Source organism: Pezoporus flaviventris, unplaced genomic scaffold (genome assembly GCF_033815535.1).
Source record: "Pezoporus flaviventris isolate CSIRO_AGI_PZ_B2104156 unplaced genomic scaffold, CSIRO_AGI_Pfla_v1 ptg000013l, whole genome shotgun sequence".
NCBI lineage: Eukaryota > Metazoa > Chordata > Aves > Psittaciformes > Psittacidae > Pezoporus > Pezoporus flaviventris.
In genome coordinates, this window is record NW_026892561.1 from 521,472 (window position 1) to 546,142 (window position 24,671).

The 24,671-nt window shown below is 39.9% G+C and overlaps 1 protein-coding gene across 19 annotated transcripts in view; it reads right to left on the bottom strand.

Annotated features, from left to right (window-relative positions):
* The window catches only part of FGGY (FGGY carbohydrate kinase domain containing), a 322,855-nt gene that overhangs the window by 80,647 nt on the left and 217,537 nt on the right, over positions 1 to 24,671 (bottom strand). For 17 of the 19 annotated variants that reach the window (XR_009743019.1, XM_061451142.1, XM_061451143.1 and 14 more), the window contains one exon: positions 7,356 to 7,471. The exons of 1 other annotated variant lie outside the window; for it this stretch is intronic. Coding sequence is in view for 17 of the 18 variants with exons in the window: in XM_061451142.1 (XP_061307126.1) it covers positions 7,356 to 7,471 (116 nt within the window). In the remaining variant the exon portion in view is untranslated. Of the gene's footprint in view, positions 1 to 6,454; positions 6,581 to 7,355; positions 7,472 to 24,671 lie in introns of those variants that run through there. One more of the 19 variants, XM_061451153.1, reaches the window with a different exon arrangement.

The window sequence follows — 24,671 nt, forward strand, 5'->3', positions numbered from 1 at the left end:
AGGAAAAAGAAGATGAAGAACAAACCGGGACCAGAAAGAGGAAGAATCAGGTAAAAAGAAGAAATAACCCTGAACTATTCTGAGAAATGCTTTTTTTTTAGAACTGTATGAAAAATAAGAAGGGAGGATAATATTTGAGAAATATAAATATTAAGCAATCACAACAGGCAAAAGGTCTGCTCAAAGCTTCTCCTATGCCTCTAAAAACAGAGATTCCAAGAAAAAGCTCCTCAAAGAGCTCCTCAAAGAGGAAAGAGAAAGTTCACAAGTCCACAATGTTACCAGAGTAGAAGAAAACATGATTCCCCAGGCAGGCAGAATCTGAGACCAGACTCATGACCAGTGGCACATGTAGAAATATAGAACTCCAGAAGCGGACAGTGGGAAATCTTTGTATCATTACTTTTGAAAGCTCTAAGCTTTTGCTAGTAGTTGTCTCAGCTGTGACAGAACCTGAGGATGAAAGAACATCATAGTTTTCGCTCCTTGCAACAGAGAGGTACTATCTGCCAGCAGGACTCAACCCAATGATAAGCAGGGTGAATGATGGTTCATTTCCTTACAGTGGAAGAGGAGTGGAAAATGTCACCCAGAAGCACTGTGAAGAAACCTGAGCTACCCAAATTTAGCTCAGCCTATTAAAGAACAGTTATTGGAAAGAGGAAGAATACCTCAGGCTGGAAAAATTGTCTGACTCAGGAAATTCAAGAAAGGGAAAAGCAAAGTTCTGCACATGAGGTGGAAGGACCCATGTACCAGGGCAGGCTGGGGGCCAACTGGGAAGCAACTTGGCAGAAAAGAACTGTGAGGCCAGGTGGACAACACATTGAACATGAGCCAGTGATGAGCCCCTGCAGCACAGGCAGCCAGCAACCTCCTGGTCCGCATTAGGAGGAGTGCTATCAGCAAGCCCAGAGGGGTGACCTTTGCTCCCTGCTCAGGCTACAGATGGATGTTGTGCTTTATACTGAGCTCCCCAGTACAGAAACATGGATGTACTGGAGCAAGTCCACAGAAGGACCCCAAAGATGACTGAGCCACGTCATATGAGGAAAGACTGAGACACCTGAGACTTTAGGCCCAGCAAAGAGAAGGTGGTGGTGGGTTGCAGATCATATCAATGTGTATATAAATATCTGATGGGAGTAAAGATGATGGAGCAAGACTCTTCTCAGGGGCACCCAGTGGCAGTACAAGTGTCAAGGCACACATACTGAAATACAGAATCTATAATGGTTTGGGTTGGAAGGGTCTTAAAGCTCATCCAGTTCCAAACCCCAGCCATGGGCAGGGACACCACTGAAAAAATGTTTTTGCTGGGAAAAGGTGGTCATGACACTGGAACAGGTTGCCCAGGGAGATACTGGGAGTCTCCATTCTTGGAAATATTCAAAACACAAGTGGAAATAGCCCTGAGCAACCTGCTGTAGCTGTCCCTGCTTTGAGCAGGAGAAGCTGGACTAGATAATTTCAGAGGCCCCTTTCTAACTTCAACCATTCATGTGATGCAGTGATCTCAGGATGGAAAAAACATGAAATAAAATAGAAATCACAGGAACATGTCGCTTTTCTGAGAAAAATTCCTTCTAACTTCTTACTGCTGAATCATATATCATGAAATAATGCCTCAAGCTTTGAGGAAGGAGACACCCTAAAACCTCTTTGCACTGTGCCAGTTCCAGCGCCTTTATATTTGCTACAGCTCTTGGACAGACTGAAATGACAGGAAGCCAGAAAAATGTTAGCATATTTGGAACACTCTTCAGTTGTAAATTCCATGGATTTTGACAGCATGTAAGTGTAAACATCCCCTGATTCACCCTTTCAATTTTGTTTTAAGTTGTAACGTGTTCTAATTTACTGGGGATAGCAAAAGACCAATGACGGACAGTAAAGGGATTCCATATGTCACAGCATTTTTACTTATTATTCTCTACCATTTGCAAAGCATCGTGATAAAGCTTGTTGTTATAATCCAGCTTTATGAAGAACTGGCAGCTACAAGCTGACCTGAAAAAACAAATCATCATCCCTTTCTCTCAGCCTTCAAGGAATCCCTCATACACACAGGAGCATCTGGCACCAAAGGCCTTAGAAGAGATAGAAAACTGGCAGAACTAATAGATTGACCATTCCCTTCACAGCTGCTGCAGCATAACTTAATATTGACTGTACTCTCCCACCCTGGACTGACTCTTCCATTTTCAGCCTAAATGTAAATAAATGAATAGAACTTCCAAGTACTACTTGGAATAGCACTTGGAATAGTACTACTACAGATGGAGAATACTCCTTCTGACAAAACACAAAACGCAGGCAGGCTCTATTTGAAGTGTAAGAAGTGAGGTATACAATACTGTTATCTTCATCAGCTTTGTGTATAAAAGTAGACAGTGGCACATGTAGGAATATAACCATTCATTTATACATAATAACATCTTGATAAATTAATAGCCTGCTGTTTTGTCATTTTTTGAATGCCTAAAGGATCACAGAGCTGCACCTATATTTGAAAACCCAGCCTGCTGTAAAGGTTGTGCACAGTAAGGACGACAGCAGGTACCAGTCAAGAGTCACAGCTATCAAGTCCCAAATCAACTACAGTTTTCTTTGCTACCGATTTATGAATAAGTACTAAGAATGCAAGAGCATTAGAAAAGAACATCTAGTTTTACAACTCTACTGACCCTTCTTTTCAGCGCTTTCAAAATGGCATACACAAATGCCCAGGTACATTGAAACAAGCAGCTTCCAGTCCCCAAAGTTCTGGAATTAAGAGTTATAGACAAGAACTATCCTGTCTGCTGAAATCACAGTCTGTCCATGCAAGAGTTATTTTCAAGTACTCCAAGTTCAAGGCAAGCACTGATTTTCCATAAAATTTCTGAGATTTAAACAATCCAAACGCTTTTCTTAGTTTAGCCTCAGCTGTTCATAAAGATTCCATAAATATGAGCTGTGTATTTATTCATTTCTGTGCACTGCTCCATCACAGCTGAAAGAAAGCATCAAAACTGCCCTTCACAAAAGATATATTTTAGCCTTCAACACACAACCCACGAGATCAGTAAGACCTATTCTGCAGTACCTGCAATGCTCTCGCAGACAAAGGCCCATCTTCAACCAAAACCAGACCTGGTATAAAATACTACCATTCAATAAAAAATCATTACTTGGTCCCTAAAGTAGCCCCTGAAGTAGAGAGCTGTGGTGAAAATTTATCAGGCATTTTCCTCCAAATGGAATATATGCTTCAGTACCCTAAAAGGTCTGGAGTACATGAAATTTTAAAGGGATTGTTAATGTCTTTCTAGGTTTTATAATACCACAAACAGATGCTCATCATGTGCTATCACCACAGCAGATAAATGCTAATGCCTGTAGTACACAACACTTTCAGAGTGGTTTTGAATACAAGACATCTTCTACTCTCTTGGTGGGCAAATTAATGGTATCAATAAATTTTGTAGTATCTCCAGATAAGACTCTTTACCTTCACAGGCGAGCCTGAAATCCATGAGGTACAGAAAGGACCACAAACAACTTATGGCATGGATTCCCTGAAAGGTTAATCTGCTCTGAAAAATGTAAAATGTCAAAGGCCTGGGAACTCTCATATGTGAGCCCACATCTTGATGTGGGAAAAGTCTGTGGAAGATCCTAAAGGTCAGATGTGAGGGTCCCCCTTATCAACAAGGTCATGTGTTAAGTTAAACTGAAACCAGGAGAAGCGCACTACCTGGAACCACGAGCACCACTGTGATTACAGTAAATATATCCTTTAAAGGGCAAGCCATTTTAAAAGTGATGTTTAAAAGAGATGTTTATCAGAATAAAGAATTATGCACATTAGAAAAGTTGTTCTTAAGTAATCTCCATAAATATTTCCAATGTCATGAAAGGTAAAGCTACTTATAAAAAACTATCTAGTCATAACTATTCATCTGTAGTTATTTCTGATTGGAAATTACTTTTTTAAAGAGATCCAATAAAACAAAAGCAAAACCATGTAACCTTTCTGCCTATTTTAAACTGGTCAACCACGTATTTACTTTTGCTACAGTAAGAAAATGCTGCCAATTTTATCTTGGGATATTTTGCTTTGTTTAGAAAGAAATGATGATTCAGAGCCTGCTTATCTTTTAGGAGAGATATGTGAGAAAAATACCATTATCTCTCTTTGTAAGGGGGTCATGCAGGCATTAAAATACATCCTCGTATTTGAGCTAAACAAACCTTAAGCAGACATGCACTGACTTGGATAAGCTTGAGAACTGAAAAGGAAATTCCACTAGAATTACTTCAGACTTTTTAGTTTTTGGTTTTGTTTTCATTTTAGGAGGAGTTTTTGACCATGCACAATCCCCCTTCAACCTACTCCTACCTAGGTTATCTGGCAGGTTCCAGTTCCTTAATCCACAAGCCTGCTAAATCTACTGCTTCAAATTCTTTTCTGGCAGCTGTAGCACGCTATGATGTGCCTCCTGGAAGCACACTGGTAACTGTTTGTCCAGATAAGTTACTTAAACAAATTGTCTTTCTTTTGTATAATGTGCTGAAGTTAACAGCAGCTGAGGCTGTTCACTTATGGGACAGTGCCCTGAAGCAATATTATAAATACAACTTGAGCTGAGTTTTGCAAGGTGTGATCCTGTGTTTTTTGTGCTCAGCATAGCACTTGTGGGCTCCTGGCAGGAGGTTTATGCAGTGATGGTGCCTCGACACTAATGCCAATGCCCTGGGAATTGGTAGGAAACAGCCTCCCACTATACAAGACTACAGTTTGACCAGTGCTGCTTGAGCATGGAACGGCACTTTCTCAGTAGGTGGATCCACGCTGTCCTGGTCAATTTAAAGTCATTAAAGGAAAGCCAAGCTTATTCACAGTGCTCTTCCCAAGTCCAGCAACACTACTCATTAAAACAGGCAAACCCCCCAAACTTTCATTGGAACAATGTCAGCATTCCCATTTTCCCATGTAAGGGACACTGATAAGATTAAGGGCGGCAGAATGCAAAGCACTAACACAGCTCTCAACACAGACTTCAGCACTGTTGAGCAGCTCTTGGGTGGAGAGCGAGTTGCTTTGATTTGGTCATGTCTTGTCTCCCTCTGAAGCTAAACCCTTCCAAGAGACTCCAACAGGTGCAGTGTGGAAGATAAAGGAATGAAGGAGTAGTTGCTATCTGGTTTCCACGTTCATAGAGGAGCTCCTTACCCCACTCTTCAAGCACACATGAATGAAGGTCACTGTCCTGCTTTTTTATGATTTTATCACTCAGCTAAATATAATGAATGTAATGCCTTCCTTTTTAAAAAAGGCAAGGTCAGACAAATGGGCATGAAAATAAGCATATATTCTACAAAGGCCAGGTTTCAGCGTCTTATACTTTGGATACACCTAAGGTAATCAGCCCAAGAATCTGAAAATCAAAGGATTTCCCAAGGTGAAGAAAAGTTTGTGCTTTTCAGAAGCTTCAAGTGGCAGCCCACAGCTTGGTCCAATTCCGGAGGTCAGATCCTGCTTCTTCAACACCAGCTGAGACGCACCCAGATATTCTATGGTTTGTTTCTTGAAAACTAACACAATTGCCCAGGGAACGGGACACTTTCCCCATTAATTCAGGAAAAGTTTTGTCTTGCAAGAAACCCCTATCAGAGAATCATAGAATGGTTTGGGTTGGAAAGGACCTTAAGATGATCCAGTTCCAACCCCCTGCCATGGGCAGGGATGCCTCACTCTAGACCATGTTACCCAAGGCTCTCTCCAACCTGGCCTCGAACACTGCCAGGGATGGAGCATTTACCACTTCTTTGGGCAATCTGTGCCAGTGCCTCACCACCCTCGCAGTAACAAACTTCTTTATATCCAACCTATCATCAGAACTTAATTTACTGATTTATTTTGTAAACCTTGTGTTGTAACAAAAATGTAAGCCTGATATTGGAAATGAATGATGTTTTGTCTTGCTAAATGTTGAACCATATATAGATTAGTTTTATGAGGCTTCCATCACAACAAAAGGCCCTTTTTATTAATGGCTACTTTATCATTTCAAACATGTATGTTTAGTTACTTGAAATGGCAAATTGCTTTGCACTGTCCTTGAAGTGCATTGTATAAATATTATATTAAAGCCTTAGCTTACACTTCATAAATAATTCATTTTTAAAATACTCTTCCATTGGATCACCAGTTGCTGAGATGTTAAATTTTTCTGGTAAAAACATGTATTTATTGCAAGTCTTATTTTAACTTGAAGATTTGCTGAAAGCCACATGTGATAGATGCTGTAAGAACTGTATTCCAACTAAAACCTCAGGAAGCTAAAAGCCTCATATTCCTTGTGGGTTTAATACCTTTGCATAAGCAGTTTCAGTTGCAGGGGAAAAGCTGAAATCTATTCAAGGAAATTTTCAAGTACAATTTTCTGATAATCTGAAAATGACTTACGGTATATTTTGTGATGATCAGAAAAGGTAATAGATTTCATTGCATTTCATTTCACTACAGTCCTCCCTCTGCCATTTCCATTTCATGTTACTGCATTTAAACTGCTGTACAAACTTGTTCAAAGTGCTAGACATTAAAAAAAATCAAAGGAAATTTTAGATAATTAACTTTGATGAATGAGCAGATTTCAGTTCATGCCTGGTAATATTCTTGTTAATGACATGTCTGCTTAGGACATCCATTAAAAGTCCATTAACTTAACAGGGAAAGTCTAATAAAGTTATCCTGGAAATTTTCTGGTATATTAACATTATGGACTTTTAATGAATATCTGCTGTAGGAATTACTATTAGCAAGGCTACCATTCTAATTAAACTTAGGCTCCAAGAGAGTGGAAAAAAAGGGTATGAAGATAGCAAGCACAAGTAGCACTTCTCTTGAAACTACTGTAAGGGAGATGGGTACAGGTTGCAAAACCTGCTGTCAGTAAGAGCTATAAATTACTACATTGTGGGGTTTTTTTTTGGAGCCTGCCATTCCCTACACCCATATCAAGTATTTCCTTCATGGAATCAGTTGCTGAGGCTCCCATTTACTTCTCTGCTGTTGAGACTGAGCAGTACTGAAAGGCTTGCTAGGCCTTTCAGAAGGGTACAAGTTAGAAAACTGAAACAGAGATTTTCATGACAATGCAAAGTATAAAGTGCACTTAGGAAAGCTGTCACCTATGGTATCCAACCTTGTTATGAACCCCTCTGAAGCTTCATCAAGTCCTGCTACATTCCTCCTGACATTCACAGTAACACAGAAAAAGATCTTTTTATGTGTATGTATCTTTTAATATATATATATATCTTTATATATATGTACATAACTTTTTAGGTATAGGTACAAAACATACCTATTTTTTCATACTTATCCTCTACCAAATCTTCCAAACCAATCATTTTCCAGAAACTGTCATCCCAACCTTTATCTGAGGTATACGTCCACTTGCACACCACTGTACAGAGGGACCTAGAAAAGAGACAATACAGGCACAGAATGAGGCAAATGAACACAATTTGGTTTAAAACTTGTGACTAGAAAGAAGTTTGTGCAAAATCACCTCTTCATTCACTGTCAAAATTTCCAAGCATAATGCTAGCACTAAAGAAAAAGTTGGTTTCTGTTTGGAGTGTATGTCCTGAAGACCTTAAAAGGATCTTATGTTTAAGATTCTTCTCTGCTGAAACAACTCCTCCTCTGGCCACTTCCTTGCATAAATCAGTCAAATAACAGGCCATGCATATGCCTAGAAGACAGCATAGCATGAGCATAACAGCTCTTTAGCAAGCAGCTCAGAGAAAGATTTTGGCTTTTCCAGGCTCTACCTAAACAGCAATGTTTTGCACAAGGTATGTCCTTAGGAAAACATGCTATTAACTTATGTTCAAGCTGCATTACAATTTACAGGAGATTATGGCTACACTGATAATTAGGTGAAATGGCACTGCTTCAATGCCTATAGGTACAAAATGCCTTTATCAAGTGAATATGTATAAGCAAGTTCACATCCAGCTAGCAGAGCTCCTGCACAGGATGTGTTCAAGTACCAGTCCCCTGAGGTTTGCATTTCGGCAGAAGCTGACGGCAGTTCAGTGACACACTGAAACAGCATTAGCCATGGAGCCACTCAATGCAGAATTAAGTTCTTGTTTCAAGTCTCATTCCTGCTAAGCTGATGCTGAACTTAACTGTGACAACACAGGGCAGACTTCAGGAGCAGAATATGAACAAAAGACAAGAGCACCTGTAAAAATGTCTATCAGAACAAATAAAATGGGGTTCTCCTTTTTATTCCCAACCTCTCAGTACCCTCAAAACACTAATAACCGTACTGAGGATTTAATGTTACACAAACTGTTTTCTGTCTGAACACTACAAAGTATCTCAAAAGATCAGTACTAAATTCTGCCTAAAGTCAACAAACCAAAAGGTATTAAAAATGTTGAATACCACTGAAAAATTTAGCTTCCTACAGCCTTGGCCATGCTACAGTACCATCAAGAGCAAGACATCTCAGATGCATCTCAAGGAAAGAACACCATAACAGTTCTTGAAAGAGAAACCCCTTTCAGAGATGGATTTACTTTGATGTCTTACAAGACAGCTTATTTGAGACTCATTTTCAGCCAAGGTGTGCTTTCACAGATGTATTATTTTCATTAGGATGAATATGTATATTCAAATCAAACTGGATTCTCACAGGGTGGGACAGTTAAAAGGCACTGTTCTCAATACACAACTTCCTGAGCAGAAGATGCTTTTCTGCATCCAGGATAAAAATGTGTATTTCAAATGCATCATGTTTCACTGTTCTTTTGGAATGACCAGGGGTTTACAGCCAGAGGCGAGCTGATGTCCATCTGCAATCCTACTGTTTATAAAGGTGCACGTTTTGCTCTTTGCAATGAAAGAATTTATTAACATTACAGATTTGTGGGGGAAAGAAATAGGGATAACTACTTATACCCTTATAAACACTCTGAGCATTATTTCAGGGTTACTCTTCAAACAGTTTTGACACAGGTTAGGAATAGATCAGACAATTACAGTTGAGTGTCTGCTTTGAAATCAGAAAAGCACATGACCTGTAAGTGCAGCAATGACAGTGTTGATACAAGAAATTCCAATTTCCAAGGATTTAAAAGCCAGACACAGAAATCTAATTAGAACCTGAAGAAAATATTGGGGGAAAATAAATAAAAAATTCCTCAAACCTCTCATTGAAAGCAAAAATAAAGCCAGGATATTTGAAATAAAGATCATGCCACGGAATCATAGAATGGCTGAGGATTGAAGGGACCACTGAAGGTCATCTAGTCCAACTTCCCTGCTCAAGCAGGGTCACCTGGAACACATTGCTCAGGATTATGTCCAGATGCCTCTTCAGTATCTCCAGGGAAGGAGACTCCACAACCTCTCTGGGCAATCTATTCCAATGCTCAGTCATCACTTCACAAAAAAGTTGGACATGAAGAGTGAAACAATAACGCATCAAGTTTTCCCAAATACGGTAAATACCAAATAACAACAAATATCATCACAGCTCAACATGTATTTTTCTAATTAGATCAATGCTGTGAACTATTGCCACACACTGAAAAACGCTCTAAGGATGAGAGCTAAACGTCACAGCTCCCCACTTTCGAAGACCACAAAGCAATTCCTTCTGTCTCCATGCTTATCCAAAGAGAAACTGGAGCAGTCTTGCTGGTTGCCAAAGAGCATGTTTTAAACAGGGGCCAATTCTTGCATACAGCTCACTCTGAGGAACACCACATTAAATAGACAGGCCCACTGAGACAGAGTAAACAGGGCCAGACCAGCCCTTGCCAATCCACCAAATTCCAGCATATTTGAGCTCTCTCACTGGATATGGCTGGACTGAACATACCCTAGTATGAAATGGCAATGAGGCTGTGAGCATTTTCATCCTACTTGTGTAGATATACAAATGCAAAGCACTTACAGAAGAAGGATAGATGATTTCTGGTTGAATTTTTAAATACAATATAGAAAACACAAACTGGGAAGAACACCTCTTCCATATGAATTGGCAGATCTGTTGGTGGAAGGTTCTGATATGAAGATCAACCTCAAATCTGAACTAAAACGCTAACAGGTTTTTACTTCCATGGTCGCAAGAACCTCAAAATACTTGTTGTAAATGCAGTCCAAGCCTTTACATTTCTCTGGGATTTAACCTGCTTATTCCACCCTTGCCACCACTCATTGCCACCTAAAAAAGTACATGTTTAATTGAACAATATAGCTTTATGCACATCATTAATCTCTAAGATAAAGTATTATACTGCAGAAAGGCATTCTGGTCTCTTAGATAACAGTTCAAGAAAGGATTTGAGATGCCCATAACAAGAGATCAACCTCACTATGTGCTTCAAAAGAACCTGCATGTGTTGAACTCAAATCCCTGCTACCTACCTATGAGGTGCTCTCTGAGAATTACACACAGCTGCTCAATTTGTGTATCCCAGAGAGTTGGATGCGCATGTAGAGAGCACAGTTTGCTCCTGGTTGTCCACTTTTGAATACCAATAGCATAGATATATATTAGCTTTATGGGGGATCTCTCTGAAATTCTCCTCCAGAGTATCACACCAAGAAGGTGATAGATAGCATGACTTGTAACTTGGAAAAAATGTAACCAGAAGGATGGCAAAGAGGAAGCAGAGGGACCAAATCACTGCACCTACAAAGAAAGCCTTCACTACTAGAAAACTTTGTATTTCACACAACTCCTAAATTTCATGAGACAAAGGGCAGACATTAAACAGAACCAGCACTGATATTCACTGTGGTATATTCCTTTTTTTTTTCCTATTTGGCAGGATAGCCTCAATTATTTGGCCACAAACACCAGACTTGCACTAGCTGAAGCTGGATGAACCAGATGGAGAGATGCAAAGGTTCCCCTTCATGTCCACGCAAACGTTCACTACCAGGATCAACTGGATTCAAAGGTGCTGAGTTAATAGGCAATCATTTACGCATCAGTCCCCTCCCAGCTGCCTAATGTAATGCAGGACCGGAAAAGACATGGTGTGGAAGCCCTCAGTAGCACAGGCCATATTTAGCTAAGCTGAAATACCAGGAACATGAAGACTCTTCTCCTCAAGCATATTCCCAGGACAATGAAATGAAAGATTTCCTTTCTCTGTTCAGAACAAAAAGTTTTGCTTAGAATATTCCTACTGAAAAAAAAAAAAACAACAAACACCCCAACCCTTTTGCGTGGAAAATTTTTATTTGATTTAAACCAGATTTTCAACAGGAACATGATTATGCTCAGAGTTTCTTATAAATTCTAGTCTACAAAGAACTATAGGATTGTACTTGCATCCAACAGCCTCAAGAAAAGAAAGAATCCCTGCCACATCCATTAGCTTTGGCTGGACAGTGTATTACACAACCTATTCCTGTCTAGCTTTTGCCCAGCTCTTGCTGAGGACTGACTGCAGATGTGGTGAAGTCCTGTAGGACCAGACTCTCAGCATTCTGAAAACCCCACCAGCAATATATCCTCCTAAGAAAATCATGAGGTTCACTGAGGGTGTAGCGAACACACAGATAACTCCTCAAATGCTGTCAGGAAGCAATTACTTGCGCCCACTTCAAGAGGATTCAGGGCAACTTAAGACTTATGGCCAAAGCAACTCATGTGTTCAAAGTTACTTCATATGTGGCTTGTCCCACACTGTCTACTCATTCTGAGTACTATCTCTCTGTTGTACTTCTTGGAGAGAAGTAGATCAGATACTCATTAAAAAATGGGAAATTCTCTATGGACCCAGTTAATGGCATAAAAATGTATCTAAGATTAAGGTCACAATAAAACTTCTCTACAGTTACTTAAGAATTACCAGAGCTTTATGTTTTGGCCTGTTCTTTGCTGACACCATCTCTCAAACTCCAAAAGGAATAAAGCAAGCATGGACATGACTCCCAACTCTGCAGAGTCTGCCCTGCCTGGGAAAATATTCTCTGTCTTTGACAACAAAATACAGTTGGGGGATATTCCATAACTGCAGTGGTCTCTTGGAAGACATCCTGATTTTGAGCATAGGTTAATATAAAAGTTCTGCTAACAAGGTGTTACTAAAACAAACAGGTTTTCCCTGAAAAGGGAGCCCATAAGGTATTTATGAATGACCATAGAAGAGGGTTGGTACAATACCAGCTAGTCTGGAAAATGAGTCAGCTACCAACTTTAAAGGCAGAGAGCTCTGTCTTGACCATCCTAAAGCAAGTGGAGCTTCACTCTTAATTCCAAAGCAAAAGGACCTGCTTCATTCATCCTAACTGCTCAGAAATTAATTTAAACTCATGGACACAACTAATTTTGCAGGCATCTGTATCAGTGCAACAGTTTAATCACCAAAAAAATTCAATGGGTCACTTCCATGAAAAATGTTCTTGCAACCTGGCTGTCATACTGACAATGACTTGGTGGTAAGGTACCTGCTGCACCAATGCCAAGTCCTACAGAAGCTAGGATGGGATATAGTCAGGTCCCCAAAGGCATACTGCGCAGTAGGGTAAAGTAACTTTTTATGCTCTATTGGCTAGATTTATTTGGAGCTACGAAGAATCAAGTACTACAAAAGCTGTATGACATTCTGATGGCAAGGAAGAGACCTGAAACAATGGAGTGTGACTGTCACAACATCAAATGTTTTTCCTTTTGTTCTGCAAACTTTCAATTTAAAACAGATTTTGAATACAAATTGAACACCAGAGCGTAAATCCTGCTCAAGTGAACTCCTTCACACACTGACATGTGAGCCAAGCTGTCAATGTCTTCCCAAATTATGCACCCCACAGTCTACCACAAAACCGAGCAATCCACTGCTCTGACAGTCACAGATCTGAGTGTGGTTCCTGCAAAAATGGTCCAGACAAAAAAATTAAAATGCAGCACACACACATCCAGCATCCAAATGGTTTATATTACACAGAACTGGGTACTGGTACTACAAGAGCCTGAAACACAGCAGAGGTTATCACGGAGCAATAGGAAACAGGTAATTAGTCCCTGCTCCATCATGGCTAATGTCATATACATTAATACATGACCTTTGAAACAGAACCAGGTTATTAGATCCACATACACCACTGGTATTTATATATATATATTAGATTTTAGATATATAAAATACATATATTTCTATACCTCACTGCCTGCTTGGTGTATTTGGCTGCTTTGGGGGAAGTGGGAAGAGGGCAGGTTGTCCTAAGGGAATACTTCTCAGGTGATAGGAGAAAAAAGGTTACACCTTGTCATTTAGTCTTGAAATGTATAAAATGTATGAGATGCTGCCCATGTTCAGCATTTGCTAAAGGGAATCAAAGAGCATTGGGTTGAGCTCACGGGTGTAAGAACAGCTGCACCTGCTGTCATGCAGCTACTACAGAAGATCTCACAGGCAGGTCAGTTTTAAACCACAGGGCCAAGTAAGCCTGGGTGTGCTGTATTTCAGGTACAGTCTGCATTTCACTCACTGCACCTAGTCAACAGCTCTTCAATTGCGGGTACACAAACCAAAACATATCAGGGTCTGTTCCATCCACCCAACCATGCAAATCCCAAGTTCCTAATATTTGCAACACACTGCTTTTTATTATTATTGCCTGTGACCCAAAGCCTATGAAATTTCTGCCTGCCCAAACCCATTGTCTTAGTACAGCAGGGCAATATGACTCTTGCCCGAAAAGGGTTTGCTTTCTTCTAACAAAACACTCAGCATGCCAAAGGAAAAGACAGGTGGGGAAGCCCGTTTGGGACAACTAGCAGACACATTCCACGTGCACTCAGAGGCTTTGACTTTCAGCCTTTGCATGTCCGAGGACTTAAATCTGGCCAATAAAGGTAGCAAGGAAACAATGGTAATCAACTTTAGCAATCCTATTAGCTTCATCCTTTCAACACACTGAATAACAGTTATATTTATTGTAAGTAATAAAAACTAGTCTGGCTGCTATTTAAGAGTTTTTTAAAGTAGTTATATTTCACAGCAAAAGCAAAGCTTTCTCCCCACCTTGGAATCTTCACTAAAACTGCAGAGGAAAAAGAGGGTATATAAGTACATATTTAAAACTCTAGGATGAATTTCCTTCCTTCTCTGTGATGCGATGCAGTGCCAAGATTTGTTAACACTAAGGCGGATGGCAATTTTGTCACAGGTGAAATAAGATTAAACTTCAGATCTCAACCTTTAAGAGCAAGTGTTCCAAAACTTACTTGGATTTTCTTTTCATTTGTTTAGATGTTTTTAATATCTCATTATATCAAGTTTGGTAGAAGATACCAATACACAAAGCCATCAATCCAAAGGACAGTGAACAGCTCATGACCTATAAGCTGGATGCATCAAAGCTAACAATACTGATATTTGATTATAGAACACCTTTCCAAAGGCTTTCAAGCCAGTATGTTTTTTTTGGCGTCAACTACAAAAAAAAAAGATATTAAAATACTACATATGGTCTAAAGATTTCTGAGGTTTTAAAATCTGTCTTTAAAGTATTTGTTTGACAAGATACACCATTCCCTCCTTTTTTTCCTGAACAGTGCTGACTCAATGAACTTGTATGGTCCTAACAGACTCCTTCACAGTCATAGAATCAGTGAATGGTTTGGGTTGCAAAGAATCTTAAAGCTCATCCAGTTCCAACCCCCTGCCACTGCTTAGGGAAACCTACGCTACAGATCTTAGCACAGAAATGGTCCCCATGCCTCCCGAGGCAGACAAAACAGCCAGATATGGCCACGACTGGTTTTCACACGCAGTAAGGGAAGTTCCAACTCTGACAAAGGTTGCATGATGTGAAGAAAAGCACTCGCCAAGCACGTCACAAAGACTGTCTCCATGCCCACTTGCTGTCCTGCACCATTTCAGTATTATAAAAATTCTCAAAGATATCCAGAAAGAAAATAGCAGAAAACGATTTCTTGTACAACCATATCCTTGTGGATTTTACAGGACTTTAATGACAGGAGGCATTTTAAGACAGACATATTACCACGGGCTGCCAGGTCTTCCGTCAGGATACAGCATGTAGCAGGGCTCTTGACTCTTCTGAGCATACACCACCGTGTGTGTGTGTTGAAGTCCTACTCAAAGCCCTCGGCAACAACCAGTGAGTGGGAAACAAAGTCTTTCCATTAGTAAATCAAGAAGTTAAAATTACTTCTGTAAAGGGGAAAAAGGAGTAATTAACTCAAACCTGCTCTACTATTTGGTGTTCATGCTGTAATACTTTGGAGGGGTTTGGCTGGCTTTTAAGTCACAGAACTTTCTACGCAAATGCATTGCTTACTTAAAGGGATAGATTTTATTGTATGAAAAATACAATTCACATTTGCAATTTTCTACACCCACATCTATAATTAATCTCCTCTGATTACAGCCACTCCCTGACAGGATTCCATGTTATATTTAAAGCCTGGGTGCCACTTTGAAGGAAAAAAAAAGAACAATAGGATCATTTTCAAAGACTACATAGCAGAACAAGGCTTCAAAGCAGCACTGGAGTATCAGCCTACTGACCACCCCAACTGGAGTTAAGGTGACCTCCAATTACCACCACAATAAGCACAGAAGACTCTTGAGAAATAGAAAGTGTAGATGTTCCTGTGTTCCAGAAGAGGTATGAGATTGATGTTGTATTATTAGACAGATAAACCTCAAAACTTAATGACAGACTGTTGGGAAAACCACTTCTGTGACATTCAGACTTGAAGGATCAACCCACATAAATAAAATGCTCTGTTGGATAAGGTATGATAAAAATGTAACTTTTGTATATCTTGCCAGAGATGTGAAAGTATGCATTGGATATATAAGTACTGTCAGAAAACTGGCATGTTTTATACACATATTTACTTTGGATTGGAAGCAAGTACCTGACAGTGATTGTTTGCTGCAACCTATTTAAACTCATTCTTTAAAAACTACAAATAAATTCATCAAACATTGCAGATGTCAAAGAAGTCATACAGCAGAAGATGAATCACACCAACTACAATGAGATGATGGTTTTTTTACTATTTGTAAGAGTCTATAAAAGAGAAAAAAATGCGCTTCTCCTTAGGAACACACTATCAAAAGATTTAAAGACTTAAAAACTCTCAAATTCAGCTTTCCTAGAAGTTATGTCATCAGACCTGCAGGGAACCACCCATCTCAAGTGCAACATATCGAGTCAGATTAATCCCTTGTGTACATCCAATCACTTCAGTGGATTCATACCAGGGATGCATTTGGCCAAACATGTTAAATTGGCCCAGAAAGTACAAAATAAGACTATTTTATCCACCCACATACGCCTCCCCATGTCAGGAGGCAAGGGGAAGCACACAGTCAGCAGACAGCTTGCTATTTTAACTTCATTCTGTATTGTATTACAGACACCCAACCAAGATTCAAGCCCATTGTCTTCGGCATTGTTGAAAAATACATAATGAGACACAGTCCTAGACACAAAAATGTATTGTCTAGACAAATCAGACATAGCATGTGGGATTGGAAATATTAATCCATTCCTTTAAAGGATGGCAAACAGAGGCAAAAGAAATGGAGTGACTTGGCCAAGGATCAAAGAGTAAACCTTACTCAGACCCCTGAATTAAATCTTCAACTACAGAGACCCAGGCAGAAAGACACCATTCAGATACTATGGTGCTGACTATCAAAAAATCTTCTTATGCACAGCTACAGCCTAAATGCTTAAATATGACAGTAACAAGAAGCATCCACATACATAAAATTGAGTGCAAGATTTAAAAGCTTAATAAGTAGAGGAGAGGTTATAAAAACCATCCAAAGAAATGGCAAGTGAAAAGCAAGACTGGAAATAAAGCCCACAGACATAGCTGCTCCAGTCCGGCAGCCTGCCCTCTGGACTTACCTCCTACTATTATGCAACATCAGCAGTGATTCAGTTCCATTTATTCAGAAAATTATACTCTTTCAAGCAAACCACTCTGCAGTAGGAAGTCAAATATCTGTTCCAATTAAGAGCTTGTATGTAAAAAACGTATCTTCTCCTGTTACCTTCTTCAGGCAGTTAAAACTCTTAATTAAAACTGAAAGTACCCATAGCCACACCAAAAGGGTGGACAAGCACTGGGACAGGCTGCCCAGGACAGTGGAGGAATCACAAATGGTGCAGACAAAGCCCTTAGTGATACGGTTTAGTGGTGGACTTGGCAGTGCTGGGGTAAAGGTTGGACTTGATGATTTTAAAGGTCTTTTCCAAACGACTTGATTTTACTATTTTTTAGCTATATTATACTAGACTTTATTATTCCATAGGCTTGGCATCAGTAACCTATAGGAAGATTGCAGTTATTACCTCCATGACACTTTATCCTTCTATTGTGTGAAAAGAAAACATAGAATATGCACATCCAACATCCCTGTTTAGGGAGCACAGAGACTGAGGAAGGACTGTGGACTTTTCAAGTGGTTTAGAAAGTGTGTCATGATGCTGAGGGCAATGCCTGGCCAGCAGTGGACACTGACACTCTATACACTGACTAGTAAAGGAAATCTCCACATGAGCAATGCTATACTTCATGGTGTGGTTTATGCTGTTTTCATATAAATGAGTAGATGAAAAGAAACACCCTTACAACCCCTAACACTGACATTTTGAGAGAAGGAACTGTTAGTCCAGAAATCTCTTCATAAGTTCATTATACAGGCACATTTGACTAATTCATGAGTAAATAACACATCTGCTCCTAAGACAAAACTGTTGAGAGGTTAATTTAGCATGGTCCTTAAGCATATGTGTGAAGACAGAGTCCTGAAGAGATGTCAGTAAAGTTAATGGGAGTTCTTACCAGCTTAGTCAGACCGTGCTGAACTGGAACCTAGGCTGTCATGCACTTGTGGCCAGACAAAGCCTAAGTGAAACCAGAACAGAAGCAGGGAAATTGCCAAGAGTACTGCAGTAGAAGAAAGTTTTAATAACTACATTTTGATGTAGACTGACCCAATTGCACATGCTAAATGCCAATGTTAGGCCCTCCTTCTTTACTCAGGCAAACCACCTTCAAGTCTTACTTGAATTAGGATGACAGGATTTGGCTGCCATGTGCACCTGAATCGAAATTGCATGTTAGAGATTCCTGCACTAGCAATGAGGTGTATTGTTACCTCCTGTCACAGAAAATCAGTTCAGTCAATGTATACTCTTAAAATCCTCAGTCATTCCTAAATACTAGTTATGTTTGATCAAAATGTACAGTCATCAATAGAGGTTTTCAAAACCATTTCTGATGGTTAGTTTTTAAGCTAAGGCATTTAAATCAAAGGGAAAGCAAAACAGCTCATTTCATACACATCATATGCTGTACTGTACATACACGTCATATGCTGGTATTTTAATCTTTTAAATAACAACATCACTGCACTTATTTCTAGAGTGTATTTAATAATAATAATGGCTTGAGTTTACAGTCCTTTGGACTTGTATTCGTGTTAAAAACAGGATGTAAAAACTCCAAAAGTGAGGAGATCAACAGTACTGTTTGCATAGCAAAGAAAACCCCACCAAGTAGAACTACACAGAGCACTGAAACAGGTAACAGAAGTGAGTAAAAGCATTCATAAATTTCCACAAAGAAAACAACAAGCTTATAACATCAGTAGGGAGAGGGATGGCAGATCAACAGAGAAAATAATGAAGGCTACAGAGTAGATAAATCAAATGTCACTATTCCTAAGAATACAACAATAAAAACATTCAAACAATACAAGCAATCATTATGCAATTGAACAGAGATATAGGTATTGCTAGGACAAAAACCTTAACAGGAAAAGAACTAAAGAAAGAAAAAGAAAAAACCCACTACATTACATGATATCTAGACTGCTTCCAGCCATAACGATAGAGAGGAATCATATAAGGGAACATAAACCCCCATTAACTGAGCACAATTTAGAAGAACTATCCCCAGAAGGACGTTAACGTGTTGTCAGTTCTAGGATACCCTCCTCCTTTTCGCCCTCTGAAACAATTACTGCTGCCATTGTAAAAGAGACTGGACAAAATGACCCACCACTTTAACTTGTTATAACAATCAAACATCAACCCAAGGGCTCTTATAAGAGTGGCTAAAAGAAAGATGTTGCTCTTCTAATTTCAGATGTTGTAGCCTGTTACACAAGGAAGGTGGACATGAATGAGGTTTTTACATTCATTTAAATCTTGAAAACAACTTCATCTGGGAATGAACATCCACAGCTCTCTCAGAGACAGAGCTAACCCTCCCAGGTAAGCCGGGCAATGCCCCAGCTTGCCTTCCACTAAACACTGTGAAAGGTGATGGTTGAACCAGAAGGGTGGAGTTTACCACTACTCTAAACTAATGAACCCTTTCATGCAGTTCTAACAACACTAAGTATTTGTCTTTCCCTTTCCTGATACTTGAATTTTACTTGCAGAAAATACAATTGCAAATGCTGCAAGCACAGAGAAGAATGAACTAAAAGTCGATTCGAAACTCCTGTTAGCTGTCTGAAGAACTAAAGAATGCTTTATGAAAGAATGCTTTATTCCCTCTTTAGTGCTTTATATCCTTTTAATGAAGGAAAAAAAAGGCAAGAATGTGTGTTTTACCAAATGAAATGATGGAATTAAAAGATGACTTCTTCATAGAAACTCTGGACATTTTTATGTGAGAGAAATTAAGAACAATTTTTAAAATGCAATTTTTCAAATTATTATTTATCTATGAGCTTGCTCCTACAAAGAGTTAGGTGTGAGTAACCTCACCCGAACGAAGAGTGGCTTTGACCTCAACCGAAGCATTTATGTAAGTCACTTGTTTGCATAAGCAAATGCAGTTTTGTGCTTTGTTTATTCTATATAGATAGTCATTACTAACTCCTGCAATTAAGTCAGCAATATCAGGCTGCACATCCTGCTTAATTAAGCCTTTTTCCTTAGTGTAAAGTGCTTTGCACCTTGACAAAGAAAAGCACAAAGAAAATTAAGTCGCTGATGTTCTAAGATGGCTCTAAAGGTGAGAAGGCAACTTTTGCTGCTGGAAGGCGCAGACAGAAATCCTAAGGCCTGAATTTAACTGAGTTCTCCTGTCCTGACTTGCCATGGATGATATGAGAATGAGGAGGAGGAGGGACAGCACAAGACGTGCTGTCCTGCAGTAATCAGAGATATAAAACTGTGGACTGCAGAAATGAAAAACAGAAATAGACAAACAAATAACATCCAGATCAAAATCTCACAGCAAGTGACACCTAAAAGGCAGCACCTTGTTAAAGAGAATTTTCTGGGAGAAGGAATAATGTCTCATAGCATGGCCTAAACACACAGTACGTTAACTGTCTGAAGATGCACTTGTCATACAACATGTGCTACCAGTCAGATTACTCAGCTGGAGCAAGGCATCAGATGAAACTTCTCTGGGTTGACTGACCTTGATTTCTCCAAATATACAACTTCTGCATCATCACTGCAAATTAATCTCAATCAATAACATACAGACTGTTTGCAAAATATTATCTGTATCATGCTGAAAACACAAATTATCTTACAGGGCTGTAAACGGGCAAAAAGTTCAGAGGAGTACAAAGAACGGTGTAAGAACAGTTCTCCAAACATTGATACAACCAACAGCCTGTTCATACCAACATACTTGGACAGCACATAAAGGACCGAGACCAGCAAAGCACTTAAGCACATGCTTTGACTTTAAGCACGTGCCTAAGTGCTTTGCTGGAAAAAAGCCCAAAGAACAGGATGAACATGGTTAACTGAAAAGCCCTTCAGAACTGCACTGACTGTTTTGTTTTTTCCATTAACTCTAGTTGCTAGTAAACACACGTTTGGCCTCAGCATCCTGCCCAGGATCACAAAATAGTGATCTGGTACAAGCAATCTCTTTACTCAGGGAAGTTCCATGAATTGGAGGGGAGGGGACTGCAAGACATGCTCAGGATTTAGGCTACTTACAAGGCACCAGTAGAAGGCCTCAACCATTAAATAGTCATAGAATCATAGAATAGTTTAGGTTGGAAAAGACCTTAAGATCACTGAGTTCCCAACCCCCCTGCCAGGGGCAGCGATGTCTCACACTAGACCATGTCACCCAAGGCTCTGTCCAACCTGGCCTTGAACACTGCCAGGGATGGAGCATTTACCACTTCTTTGGGCAACCTGTTCCAGTGCCTCACCACCCTCATGGTAAAGAGCTTCTCCCTTTTATCTAACCTGAACTTCCCCTGTTTTAGTTTGAACCCATCACCTCTTATTCTACTGCTACAATCCCTGACGAAGAGTCCCTCTCATACGCCCCTTTCAGAAACTGGAAGGCTGGTACAAGCAAATACTCTTTTAGTATTGCATTGTCCTGACTCTTTCATCTCTTACATCAGACTCTACAGAACGTATTTTAGAGACTACAAAGAAAGCACAAAACACCACCATGGGACCAATGGCTCCTCTTCCTGTCTGCCACTTGTGAAGGAAAGAAACCCAAACCTGCAGAAGATAATTTCCGACTCTGGGCCTTGGGAATGTGACAGTCTTATTTTATTACATCCACTTTGGTCCGTTAAAAACTTTTTTATATGCATCAAATTTACCCCCTAAAACCAAAATGAAAACAAAATTCCCTAGAACACCTTCAGGAAAATGCTTAAGTTAAGAAAGGGCTGGAGTCCAAAAATGGAAAGATGATTAGGGAGGGAGGTGAAGTTGGAATGAAACAATAATAAAAAGCCCTAAGAACACATCATATATTCATAGTTCTCGAGTCATTAAGGCTCTGCATGACAGCTCTCACAAGCACCGCTATGGCAAACTCACTGCCTTTTAAGCAGGAGTGAAAGTGGTTAAGCCCTAGGACAAATAATTTGAAAATCTCAGCACAAGTCTGATCTCAGCGAGTTGAAAGGAATGCAGACTGCCCAAAAACACAGCAGCTGTTTGTTTTTTCTGCCACCTTTCCAAGGTTCATGTCTGGAGTGAGGATAAACAGTTCGGGAAAAAAAAAGTTCTGTGGAGTTCAGACTTTAAGAAAATAAAACATCAGACTCATATTTCTTGTAGAAAGATTAACTCCCCCCCCCCAAACCTTATTCAGCCCTGGAAGTTTTCAGGTAGAGCTCTTAGGAGCAGAGGTAGATGGCTTGAGGCTTCAGTATATTAAACTGCTTTCTCTAAAGCAGCCTGCATTTTCAAATGCTTGGCCTGATGTGGTTTTTCTTGAGCAACATTCCTCCAAGCAGAGTTTCAAATTTAATAAGGTCAAACCATATTCCTATTTTATGCACGCATGTGTGCATACACACATACACAAATAGAGGCCCTTGCAGATAACCCAAAATGTAATTGAGATAGCGGGTGAAGCCTTAGAGATCAGCCTGAAGTGATTCCCATCAGCATAGCAGATATTAGAGCTACAAGGAAATTCAGGCTGTCATTTTGGACATCACCCTTTTTACTCTCCCTCCTCCTTTCTCTCCCTCTTACTCTGTTTGTGCCAAAGTAAATGAGAATCTACTTTAATTAATTAAGAATCTCTTGACTCTTAGTATTTTAGGAGGTACAACTTTCCTTTGATCCACATTTAAAGAGACATAACCTGAAGGAGTTAACAGGAAATTTATCTGGATAGATTACCAGTGGAACTAACCTGTGTAAATAGGGATTGTCTGTGTTGTTACAGACAGGTCAGAAAGAGCAGGAAATTTCAGGCACCATGTTGAGTTTCAACATCTGTTTATGAACTATCCCTTATACACAAAATGAAGAGTTGTTACAGGACAAAGAATACAAACCCAGGAAGTCTGAAACCAATTGGAATCCCTCCAGAAAGCTCCCCTTTTATATTGATACCTGGTGCTACTGGGGCATCAGTGTGAGGAATGGTGAACATTCAAGAGTTCTAAGTTGTCTTTGAGACATACATTCAAATTACACAGATCATGGACAAACATTACCCAATATGACTTTGGAAAATACCATTCATGAAGGAGACTACACCAACTGCTTCTTCCAAATCCAGACCGCACACAGACAGAGCCTTGGGTGACATAGTCTAGTATGAGCCATCCCTGTCCAAGGTAGGGGGTTGGATGATCTTAAGGTACTTCGTAACCCTAACCCCATTCTATGATTCTGATTCTGGGCATGCCCACAGAGCTCAGGGATAGAAGGAAAGAGGGCTGAGCAGCAGGGAATGGGATAAAGATGAAGGGCAGGTGGCAATGGTGTATCCTGCTCTTAAACACATTCCCCTTTTCCTCTTCCTTTTAGGGAGATGAAAGCAATATGCAGTATTAACCCTGCATATGGATGCTGTGTTCAAGGAGCTAAGGACAACACCACTTCTACTTTTTCCATTTAGACAAGAAGCACACCCAAGTTTTTTCCCTTGAAAGTAAAATTATATTATAACATTGTTTTTTCCCAAAAGATCCTGTATTAGCTATTTTATATGCATTAACAAACATGCAACAGAAATTCCCAAGTACAGTTTCACAGAAGATGGAAACTCCAGGAAAAGTCTTACATGTATTTTGTGCATGGTCTGCCCCCTGTCATCACTTTAAATATAAAGGCACCTTACGGTGCAGATCTGTCCTCATCCCTCAGAAGAAAGAGGAAAATGAGGGTGGAAGGTGTCAAAGGTGTAAGTTTCAAACTACAGTGAATGAAAGTTGGGGCTCCTTCCTTCATCTAATGGCATGTGCTACATATGCATAAATGCAAGTGGGTTTTAGGGGTGGTGAAGGTTTTGAACATAAGAGGCATCTGCCTTTTTGCCCATCTTCAGATACATTTTTCCCAATCAGCTTTTGTAATATGAAGGGTTTTCCTACTTTATTTCCCACTTCGACAGAAATTCCTTGTATTTGGGTACCAGAGGCAATTTCCAGGCCACTTTCCATGGGCTCCCTTCTGCTCAGAGAGACATTGGCACATGGAGCCTGGGAGGGATGAGCCACAGCTCTGGGGCTCTGAGCTGACAGCAGCTCGCCGGGTAACACAGGGACAGGCTCTCTGAGGAATGCTTGTTGTGTCCAAATCCCCACTCAGGAGAGGTCAAGGATGTATCTATACTGCAGAACATCAGCAAGCTCATAAGTCAGGCTGACAAATCTTGAATCGAGCACTCTAACTAAACTAAAGTGGACAAACACAGGTTTTAACTTAGATTAGCAGCTCCAGGGACACTTTAAAGCTGAGTGTGAACAACCTGAACTAAACATACATAAACCCCAGATATTATCTGATAGTAAAGCATAAAACACAGAACTTCCCCTTCACTTCACATTAAACGAACAGCCATGGTGGAGTCTGAAATTTCAACTATCCTACCCACAGAAGAATTAAGATTCCTATGCAGGGTCTGACAAGCAGTAAGCATAACTTCAGTCATCTTTGCTGTATCACACTGCAATCATGATTGCTTCATCTGTGTCTCTCAAGTCAGTCAAAATCCTACCATTGAGATTTAATTAAAGAAGGTAGTAAGAAAATAAACAACCTTTCTTGGAATGTCTCTGATTCCATAAGTACATATACATTTCATCCACTGCAGACTGAATTACAACCTTTCATCTAATGAGCAGCTTAATGGAATGGCAGAGGAATAAAGAACACGGGAAGGAAA